The sequence below is a fragment of the Pundamilia nyererei genome, unplaced genomic scaffold, assembly GCF_000239375.1.
Source record: "Pundamilia nyererei isolate P.nyererei 1_Seehausen unplaced genomic scaffold, PunNye1.0 scaffold00297, whole genome shotgun sequence".
NCBI classification, from domain to species: domain Eukaryota; kingdom Metazoa; phylum Chordata; class Actinopteri; order Cichliformes; family Cichlidae; genus Pundamilia; species Pundamilia nyererei.
The window spans coordinates 233,754-244,882 of NW_005187698.1; the positions used below are offsets into that span (position 1 = coordinate 233,754).

An 11,129-nucleotide genomic window follows, 5' to 3' on the forward strand; every position below is an offset into this window, starting at 1 on the left:
CATTCACCACTTAATGTTAGTTGATGTAGAGCTTAGCGTCTTCTCTGTATCTAACTAACACAGACACTTTAAATTAATCAGAAAAGTGCCACAAACAAACAGCACAGATTTCCATGCAGTGCAGCCAGCCTTCCTCTGCTGGGTTCAAAGTTAAGTGATTGCTGTTGTAATCTTATAAAAAGAAGTGAGCCTTTCTATCTGTCTGTCACAGTGATAGGCTAACTGTAAGACCTCCCCCCCTCCTCTTGCTCTTTTCTCTTCACAGATAAGTGAGCTGTGATCTTTCATCCGAGCGTCAGTCAGGGAGGTTCTTTCTGCACTTCCAGCTACATCTTCTTTCTCCCTTTCTCTTTCTTTGTCCCCTAAATTTCTCTCCTCTTGCTTTTTGCTTCTGTCTTTAACTTTTTTTTTTCCAATCAACCATGGCTCCAACCCTGGCCACAGCATTTGCCAGGCGCTGGTGGATGGCAGTGACTGCTATCATTGAGAATTTGCTCTTCTCTGCTGTGCTGCTGGGATGGGGATCGCTCCTCATCATGCTCAAGTCAGAGGGCTTCTACTCGTACCTTTGCAGCGAGGAGGGTAAGTCGAAACTCTTGTGTTTTATAATTACCAAAATAGTTATGGCGATGCCTTGTAAAGAAAGAAAGAAAAGACAATTGGTTTTTTGACTTAGTTTTTGGAAAGCACTTTTTCCTTTTTGTACGCTGAAATATCCCAATAAAATAAGGATTAAGTGATTGACAGCAATGGTGATCTTAAGTTAGGAGCAGGTTTTATTCAACAGATGTAATACGACACTACTGTGTTCTGGCCTCTTCCATTCTTTAGGGAGAATGAGGGTTTTTTCTGTACAAGTGTCATAACCTGTTTTAAGGACTCAGGAAAATAAATCTGAGCAGGCAAATGAAATAAAGAGCAGTGTAACAGGTAGGTCAGTTGGTCTAAAGTGAAAGTATAAAAGGTTTTATGGTGCAGTAGACTTGTTGAGAGTCAAATGATAGACCAATGATGGACTGATCGGCTGATCCTTTTACCTGAGTCTGTATTGTTTAAAGCTTGCTCTCTTTATGTCAAGAGTCCCACACTATGACAAAAGTTACACCAGGTACTTTGTATCGTTAAGAACAAAGGTTGGATTGATGCACTCAGCCTAAGTGACCCCGGTGTGGTCTTTTAAAAGAGAATAAACAAGGGGAAAGTAAAGGAGGACCCGAGGTGATACTGTGTGGCGTCCCATGGCCTGAAAGAGGTAAACACGTTAGTATCCACACTAAGTCCTGGAGCATTTATAACATGCAGCAGGATGTTTTACTCAACTCTGCACCAGTGGCTAATATTAACATTCAGCAATAAAAACTTATAAAGGATGACAGCTGTCCCATACACATTTACCTGCAAAGGAACAACATTTTATAGGGTAGTGCAAATGTTTTAGCTGTGAAGCTGTGCACACTCACCAGTCAAGTAAAAGTTGAGCAATAACTTCCTGGACAACTGCCACAGTCATCTTATCTTGTTCTGATGACATAAGAGAAGAAAAAAAAAAGGAGAACAGCAGCAAGCACCAGCTCAGCTTTTTTTCAAACATGTGACGTGATTGAGGAACAAAGTAATCAGCAGGAAGCATTTATAGCTGGTAATAAGTGAGTTTAAAGTTCAGTGACAAAGGGCAGAGAGGGTGAGATAGCTAAAGTGATGAGCAATAGAAATCAAACCAGGAAACAGTAAAAAATAGAATGGCGAAATGGAAAGATAATGGTCCAGCATAGACCGGCACAAGAAGCACATATTTGGCATTTAAAATATATAGACTGCACTTTGTGCTTTGTGTTTCGTAATAAACATTTTATGAATTTTAATTATGAAATACCAGATCACTTCAAATGAAATAAAGCAAAAGATATCGATGCATTTAGAAGCTGCTTTTTCTCGTTTTGTGTGCAGTGTTAGTGCAGGGTTCAGCGTTAGCTCGGTGCCAACATCTTAATGCCTTTTCTAGCCTTTGTAAGTCATTTTGCACCAGGATGCCCAGTCAAACATTTTGCTATACATGCTACAGGGACACAGTGTTGGGTATTAACTGCACATTCAGCAATATAGTTTGCCATTCAGCTGCTCCCGTCAGCATTGTGTCCCAGTGATTCAAAGGGTATGAGATGCTGATCTGTCTTCTTGGGGAAGACTTTGGCACTTGGTCATGAAGTGCGTCACAGTGTTTCACGTTGGGATGCCACACACACACGTTTTTCCTCCCAGAGATAACCGGTGGCTGATAGCACTGGAAGAGCGTGATCTGGAAAGCTAATGCTAAGAAGGTCCAAAGCTGCAGCTCCCCTCACTTCATCACCTGGACGTCTTCTGGACTTTTGCACTTGTTCACATTATCTCCTTGCAGGTCCTGATAATGATGTGAAGTTTATTGCAAGTGCTAGCTTATCACGTTTTGTTCATATCATTCCAAAGTAGCAATAAAAGCCAAATTGCATTCCATATCATAATCTTTAGGGGCACTTTTTTTATTTTATGCTGAGGTTCACAATTAATCTAACTGGCTGTGCACATTTGATTGGTATGTATTGATGTATTAGAGATATAAGTAAACTATTCAGAGCTATATTCTTCAGCCACAGAAGAGAACCTAAAAAATTCCTGATTATCCACTGCATCTTAGTTGGGTGGTGTTTGTTTTATCGCAGCATTATAAAAAAAAACAACTTCTAAGTGAAAAGGGCACATTAAGTCAGCCTGAAACATCCAAACTTATTGAATATCTTCCACTTGCATAATTCCTATAAAACGTCTTATATTCTACCAACCTTTATCTCGGTCCTTAGGTAACAGCTCCAACTACAATCTGTCCCAGTCTCATTCAGCACAGGCGTCTGATGAGTACACTTATGACTATGAAAGTGAGGCTGGTGTGGTGGGTTTGGGAGACGGTGTCGAGATGAGGCCCCTGGTCCCTATGGATGGGCCCCTGAGGATGAACGGCTGGCTGATCTGTAAAGAACAGGATGAGATGCTGAACTTGGCTTTCACAGTGGGCTCCTTCCTCCTCTCAGCCATCACGCTGCCATTGGGGATTGTCATGGATAAATATGGGCCTCGCAAATTGAGACTGCTGGGAAGGTAAGCAAAGAAGGGAAGAAATTATCCAGACTTACTGTGATGTATGGAGAAAAATACACGTGTAATCATAAATAGAGCTTTAGTTAGCTTGTTATCAGAAGTGTGACACAATCATATATTTTCAGCACCTGCTTTGGATTGTCCTGTCTACTCATTGCTTATGGAGCCTACAAACCAAATGGTGAGTTCATATGAACAAATGTCTTTTTTGCACTGTAACATTTGGAGCACTGTATGGATTTTGACTTTTATATATATTTATATATAGTTGTTTGGGTTTTTTTGCAGAACTCTCCGTCCTTATCTTCATTGCTCTTACTTTCAATGGCTTCGGGGGCATGTGCATGACCTTCACCTCTCTCACAGTAAGTGTGCACACTGATGTGTGCTTTATAATCCTTGTTCCATAGAGTCCTTGCACCTGCTGCAATATGTTTGTCCAGATGTATGTTTCTATCTACACAGCTCTTTGTCTCACTCGCTCTCTTATAATAGCCTGTTGGCTCCCTGCCTGCTCGCCTTCTCCCTCCCTTCTTGTCTGACGTTCCACCCTGTCTCCTGTTTAATCTTCTTTTTTTTAACTTTGCCTTTTTTCTAATGTTGAACTACACGTTCCTAGGGATTACCCTGCCAAGTGTCAGATAGCAGGTAAGGGAGTTGATTAGAGGGATATTATTGTGCTTCACAAAGGACATGAAAGAGGAATCAAGAATTTCTCCTACTTATCCCTCGTTTTTCTCTGTTCTTGCAAAGACTTAATGGACTTGCTGCACAGACCCTAAACACAGAAATTCCCACTTTAAAAAAAAAACCAAGCAGTATCACTCTTGGAAGTCTAAAACTTCAGTTAAGAGCCTAATTCCTGAAGTCATATCCTTCGATTCGGTTCATCAAATTTCACAGATTCTTTGGAGCAAAGAAAAAACCTTTATACCTGAAACAGTTTAAATGTAATCAGCCCTACAGACAAGGATACAAAAGCAGAGATAAACAGTCTAAAGATCATCATTTATTTGCATTCTTGTCCTGCAATTATCCACCCCGCTTCTTCTCTGGCCTTGACATCAGTTCAGCCTGCAGTGACTCACATGGGAGTCCAGTTCTCTACCATGGTGATGCTGTTCACTGGAGAGGGCCTCTGCTCCACTAAATCTCCCAGTGAAACATCCCGATTCTATACCAGCACTGACTCTTGCTGTTACATCCTTTATTTCTCCTGTTGTATTTGTCGTGTCTCTCATTACTTGCTGCCATGGCCATTCATATCAGTGTTATAGTAAAACCTTAATTTAAAGAATTGTTTGCTCCCTTTACTGTCAGTCTCCAGAGGTGGTGCATAAAAAGATGTTTCCCTCGCACCAAGTTTCACTTCATCTCCTCAGCAGCTCAATTTACAAGAAAGCCTCAGTGTCGGGTTAATCATTAGACACAACCCTGTTGCTTGACTGCTTGTCCGTGACTTCTCCGCAGACCTTAAAGCATTCATTCTCAGCTGAGGGATGTTGGGTAACACTCAGCTGCCCTCAGTGGCCACTACTGGCTCAGTGCCAATGTCAGCTCACCTGCCGCGTTCTAGGTTTCATCCAGCAGTTGCTTGTGCACAGCACCTTTAGTCATTTAAACTCAATGAGATGAGTTTTCAAGTTATTCCTGATTCCTGGTAACCTGGGTGCACATGCCTTCTCAATTTAGCACTCACATACCTCTTCCTTAGCTTTCCCCGCTCTTATGTAATTGAATGAGCTTGTTGTTGTTCAGTCTCCTGAAAACAGAACAGCTTGTGAATGCCTTTGTATTCGGATGTTTTGTTGTCACCCGCTGTCTCTCGTTTTGGCTTCCAAATCCTTTTTTTTTTTTCTTAAAGAAAAGTATATTATAGACATCTTTATGTCCTCAAATGTCACCTCGCCTCAGCCGACCCGTCCGATTGTTTCAGCTGGAAAGAACTCATCAGTAGTGTCGTATGTTGGACAGCTGTGTGTGTTATGTGATGCTGTTTTATATTTACATACACTGAGGTGGGCTGGTTTCATGTCACTCTGTTGCATTTTTGTTTTCTCTGATGTTCGCGCCATGGTGCCAAGTCTGCTTACTAATTGGGTCTTACTGTAAACTGTGACCCCATTGTCAGTAGGTACCAGCCTCACAGTGCCCCAATCTGCACCCACACCCTCTACCTCCACCCCCTCCCAAACTAAACTAAGTGCAGCTGCACAACAGTTGACCTCCCCATTTTTTCCTTTAGATAACTGAATATATCTAATCTCAGTTGCTGTGCAATCTAATGCAAAAATCTAGAGAACAAAAACACTGTAAAGCTCACGGCCTCTTTCCCTGTTTCTTCATTCGTTTTTCTTCTAGCTACCAAACATGTTTGGGGACCTCCGTTCAACCTTCATCGCCCTGATGATCGGCTCCTACGCATCCTCTGCTGTCACTTTTCCCGGCGTCAAGGTAACAAACACTGAAGGCTACGTATTTTCTCCTGGCACCTTAATCTTGGCAATCAAGGCACTTGCCAAAATCTAGAACTGGTCCACAGATGGATTATCAGAAGTATTAGGAGAACTGGTTCTAATTCTCAGGATGGGTTAAATGCAAGGAGTGGGTTTTCCTGCCAATTAGTACAGGATAACTTTGATTTTGTCTAACCCAATTAACAAAGTGCACCATAAGAATCTTGTGAGAACTTAGAATTCCCAGACAGGTTTAGTCCAAGAACTGTGACTATAACTGTCTTCTCTATGTCTTTTTTTGCACTGTACTTTGTATTTATGGGCCCTTGTTTTGGACACAGGTGATCTATGACTTTGGCGTACCATTCATCACTATTCTGGTGGTGTGGGCCGCCTGTGCAGGACTGGTCTTCACGAACTGCTTCTTCAACTGGCCACTGGAACCATTCCCAGGCCCAGAAGATATGGACTACACGTTAGTAACACACATGCAAATTGATTAAATTCAATTTTATTTATATAGCGCCAATTCACACCAACAGTTAGTTTTTTTTAATTGTTCAATTCCCCCGTGGTCCCATGTCTTTCCACTTTTCTCTGTTACCCTTAACATAATCCCCTCTACTCCCATTCTTGTTATCCAGTCTTCTAATCCCTCTGTCATCCTTTGCTTCCTCAGTGTGAAGATCAAGTTCAGCTGGCTTGGCTTCGACCATAAAATCACAGGTCAGCAGTTCTACAAGCAAGTGACCACAGTGGGCCGTCGTCTGAGCGTGGGCACCAACACAAAGCAAAAGGAGCTGACTACCAAAGATGGAAACAATCTTTGTCTCTCTACCATGGACCTGGAAATGGAGTGCAAGCCACAAGAAGAATGTAAGACTGCAGTATTATAAACCTGAACCCATGTATGCACTTTTTACTTAAATCCACTGAATTTACCCTTCTTCGTTTTTCGTTTCTCCTCTGCAGCCCAGTCATTCTTTAAAACTATCATCACTCCAGTTTTCCTGCTCAGTCTAGTGACCATGTCTATGACTCAGCTTCGTCTTTTGTTCTACATGGGAGCCATGAACAGCGTCCTGGAGTCACTCACCGATGGAGACCTCAATACAGGTCACTTTCTCGACTTCTCTTTGCTTGAAGTTTGCACGCATACTTAAACATGAATGCTTTTGCTGTTTCTTTCTCAACAAATATGAATCAGAACTTGAAAGCAGTTTGGCTTACTTGTTTTAATTGGATTTTCAGTGGAAAGAATGGAAGTTGGTAAGATAAGAAGTCTTCTGTATCAGTAGATTACTAAATCATTCGACTGTTACATTTCAAGGTGAAAAACACTTACAATTTAGAAACGCATCACAGCAGTGATTAGTACTATTCAATGCTGTGAATAGTACCATTCACAGCATTGAATAGCACCTTTTTTAATAGCTAGTTATTTTATTTCATCAGTTGACCTTGGCTGTTGTTTTGATCTTTCATTCTGCTTTAATCTGCACGGAATGACTATTTACTGTACTTATTAACTAACTTTGCCCGTTAGCAGCAAAGGGTGCACACCATATGAGCAGTTTCACGTGATGCAGTTTCCGTGTATCATTACTCCCTTAGCCCATAGAAATAACCCACACAACCTTACCCCCTCCTGCATCAACCATTGTTCCACTCAATATAGCACTAATCCTAGATGCTAAATATTAACTATACTGTCCTATTAACCAAGTCAGTATAGGTATATTCTTTCAAACACTGTCACTGTATTTTAAACTTTCTCCTTATCCTTTTATATTGTATGCTCACTCTGATCTCTTTTTCAGTGAGTTTGTACTCTTCCATCTTCGGGGTGCTGCAGCTACTTTGCCTGATGACCACCCCTGTGATTGGTCAGATTATGGACTGGAAGCTGAAGGACTGTGATGACGGACAAGAAGACAAGGAACCCTTAAACAAGTATGTCAAATACTTGCAATCCTTTGCAATGCAGGACAAACCCACTTTGTTAAATTCTCAACATTTCTAGACACAGAATGTGATTACCGGTAATAGAGCCAAAAATAAAAGGTTATTGTGACATCAGTGACTGAAAAATGACCTCTCCTTCTTTCTGTTTCAAACCTGAAGAGGAGAAACAAAGACCAAGCGCAGAGACAGAAAGATTCAGAAGGTGACCAATGCACTGCGAGCATTCTTGCTCACAAACTTGCTTTTGGTTGGATTTGGGATTACGTGCTTAGTGCCTAATCTCCCCCTGCAGGTGAGTAGTCCAGCTTGAGTTTACCAACATTTTTCACACTTAACACTAGATGTAAATTGCAATCTCCGTTGACTGCAGTTTATACTACACTGCACAGTACAGTTAGACTTTTAGGTGTTTATGTTTACTTTCTTGCAAGACAAAGTGAAAACAGAACACTTTTACTGTTTTGCTTAGCTTAGCAGAAATTCTAGAAATAGATGGAAAAGTTATCCTGAATGATAAAATCAAATTTTAATAGCTGAGACCAGCTAGCCAAGATCAGCCATACTTAGTTGTTAGCTAAGTGTTAATAACTAAGACAAGCTAACAGCTAAGATTAACCAGTTTTGGCTGTTAGCTAAGTAAGAGTAAATAGATAAGAGTAGCTAATCTTTTAATCTAATAGACTTGATGATTGATCTTCTGAAATGATAATGAATAATAATTTCTTATACTTTTATCTTTCCCTAGATTGTGTCATTTATCTTACACACGGTTGTGAGAGGATTCATCCACTCTGCTGTTGGTGGCCTTTATGCTGCTGTGTAAGTCTCACACATGCATACACACACACACACATTATCTTACTCTTCTATATGTGGATGCAGCTTCACACTAAGACGCTAAAGATACCTGCCGTGTCTCGTGTGTCCTCAGGTATCCCTCGTCACTGTTTGGAAGTCTAACAGGGATGCAGTCTCTGGTCAGTGCTGTGTTTGCTCTGCTGCAGCAGCCACTGTTTTTGGCTATGATGGGACCACTGGGTGGAGATCCACTCTGGGTATGGATATGCATACACATGAACACAATCAGAGATTAGGCCCTCGGGCGTGGCTAATTCTTGTACTGTCCTCCAGGTCAATGTTGGACTCCTTGTACTAAGCATGCTGGGCTTCTTGCTGCCTCTCTACCTAATCTGGTACCGACGGACTCTCTACAAAGAGCAGCAGCTGAAGGATGACAATGCTAAGATCTACATCAAAATCAACGGCTCTGAAATCCCAGAGGCCTTTGTCTAGAGAAAAGCAAACATAGGAAAACAAAAGAAGGGATGAAGAAGATTTTGAGAAACATGGGCAATCACGTGAACACAAGGAGCTGGTTGTAAAAGGAAAACTGAAATGTTAAATATCACAATGAAACATAATGTTTTTGTACTTCTCTATACATTACACAAACCAACGGACCTATATGCCCATTTTCCAAATGCTACAAAGATAAATAAACCTAAGGGTATAAACACAGAGGGCGAAAAGAAGAACAAGAGAGAGAAAAGACTGTGAAAGGAAAGAGGCAACAGCCTCTGTATTCCCCCAAATCCTCCTCTGACGTCTTTTTGTATCCCCTCCCCAATGAGCCGCACGCTAGTGCAGCTCACTCCTAAGGCTGCTTTCAGTATTTCTCCCACGACCATAAAAAGGATGATTCTTCCTCTGTGAATCCCACGTCATTCAGAAAACCAGAATCTGTTTTTCTTTTCTTTTGTTTTTGTCATACTTTGACTTAAAATCAGCAAAGTACCACCTTTCTGTTCACCTGCTGGGTTTTTGCTGTACAGTAGATTTTGATTCAGTGTTGTTAAGGAGAAACAGAAAGGGGAGAAGAGCCTTTTTGCTGATGTTTCTCAAGCGAGTAGTAAAGACAGTCAGGACAGTAATTACATCTGATTACAGTACAACTGTAGCTTAGTGCATCGTGTAGTATTGATGACTGTCAGTATTTTGAAGGTTGTAATCCATTAGGACATGAGCCACTCTGTGGTGTGTTTGTAGACTATTTATTTTACTCTTTGACTTTAGTTTTTCTATTTATAATTTAAATTATAAATATAATTAGATTCGATGTCGAATCTAACTGAAGGTTCATCACACATATCAGTGAAAACAGCTTTTCACATTACCATTTACACATCGATGTCAATACAAATAAAAAAAAAACCGAGTAAATTACTTACAGTTCAGATGCCTTACCTTAAAGTCAGTATTTGGTCCAGTCTGTCCGCCTACTCTTGAGAGAAATACAGCACTTTTACCCTTCTTTCACACAAAAAAAGCTCAGTTTGACAGTTCCCCTTCATCTCTTCAGCAATAGTTCTGCTTAGCCTTAGAATTTTCTGCCTTCTTATTTCTATTTATTTTATTTTACACTCAAATTTCTTGGCATATTTAAGTTGCTCTCTGCTGACAACTACTTCTGTGTCTGATTGTATGCTGTGCTGTTAGCATAGAGCTCCTCCTGTCATGATGTAGGGATGTTTTGTTGTGCGAGTTTGTTTAATATGAAAAAAATCTGCCGAGGTTAATAAAGACTCTTGCTTTTTTCACTTTTTATCAGACTGCACTCAGTGTCTGCATGTAATTCTCATCAAGTTGCAAAAGTGTTCCTTTCTACCTTGAAATCTGTTCCATCCACTGGATGAGAAATTAAATGACCACTGTGGTCAGTTTTGAGATTTTTTTTCTGAGGCAATTTGTTTGGTTGATTGGTTTGAGGAATCTTTAAATGCAAGATGAAAGTCATCCGATGAAGTACTTTCATCAGCACCTTTCATCAAACGTACAGCCTTGCAATCAATTGCTATTCCAAAAAATATTTATTGAGACTGGTTGGAGATTGGTTTTTGATTGTTCTGCAACCACAGCAGGAGTCAGCATTAGGAGCATATTCCTGCACTGGAGCCAGCACCAGAGGAAGAAGGCTGGGTAGATTTTGGCTCATAGTTCTTGTAAACCCTTAATTACAGTTATGTTGTATTAAATTTGGATATACAGCCTAAGATTTAAAAGTAAATAGACTATCTTAAATATTTAAACCAAATCAAAGCATAGATACACCTCTGTCAGTGTGCCCCAGGGTGGCTGTGGCTACAATGTAGCTTGCCATCACCAGTGTGTGGATGACTGGATGTGTAAAGTGCTTTGGGGTCCTTAGGGACTAGTAAAAGTGATAAATACAGGCCATTTACCATAATTTAATGTTTTAAATAAGCCTTTGTGCAGAAAAGTGGCCAAACATTTCCAAACGGAGGAGTTCTGAGCAGTTTTCTCACCAGATGTTCCTAGCATACTCTCACTAAATGTTTCCCTTAACCAGGCCTGGCAGCACTGCCACCTGATACTACACTCTAGCAGATGGTTGTCACTTGACACCTCAGCTCCTCTCGTCACCTGCACGTCACTCACATCTGGGAACTCGGTGTAAAAAAGGCGGTAGATAGATAGATAGATAGATAGATAGATAGATAGATAGATAGATAGATAGATAGATAGATAGATAGATAGATAGATAGATAGATAGATAGA

The 11,129-nt window shown here is 40.7% G+C and overlaps 1 protein-coding gene across 2 annotated transcripts in view; it reads left to right on the forward strand.

The window, feature by feature from the left end:
* The window catches only part of slc43a2b (solute carrier family 43 member 2b), a 10,865-nt gene extending 609 nt beyond the window's left edge, over positions 1 to 10,256 (forward strand). Inside the window, exons 2-15 of one of the 2 annotated variants that reach the window (XM_005751020.2) lie at positions 266 to 582; positions 2,838 to 3,132; positions 3,258 to 3,313; positions 3,421 to 3,497; positions 5,494 to 5,586; positions 5,930 to 6,063; positions 6,268 to 6,464; positions 6,561 to 6,704; positions 6,840 to 6,857; positions 7,409 to 7,541; positions 7,713 to 7,845; positions 8,299 to 8,372; positions 8,485 to 8,608; positions 8,685 to 10,256. In XM_005751020.2, coding sequence (XP_005751077.1) covers positions 423 to 582; positions 2,838 to 3,132; positions 3,258 to 3,313; positions 3,421 to 3,497; positions 5,494 to 5,586; positions 5,930 to 6,063; positions 6,268 to 6,464; positions 6,561 to 6,704; positions 6,840 to 6,857; positions 7,409 to 7,541; positions 7,713 to 7,845; positions 8,299 to 8,372; positions 8,485 to 8,608; positions 8,685 to 8,846 — 1,800 coding nt within the window. In that variant the 5' untranslated portion in view covers positions 266 to 422 and the 3' untranslated portion in view covers positions 8,847 to 10,256. The remainder of the gene's footprint in view (positions 1 to 265; positions 583 to 2,837; positions 3,133 to 3,257; positions 3,314 to 3,420; positions 3,498 to 5,493; positions 5,587 to 5,929; positions 6,064 to 6,267; positions 6,465 to 6,560; positions 6,705 to 6,839; positions 6,858 to 7,408; positions 7,542 to 7,712; positions 7,846 to 8,298; positions 8,373 to 8,484; positions 8,609 to 8,684) is intronic. The other variant, XM_005751021.2, reaches the window with a different exon arrangement.
* The last annotated feature ends 873 nt before the right edge of the window (positions 10,257 to 11,129 follow it).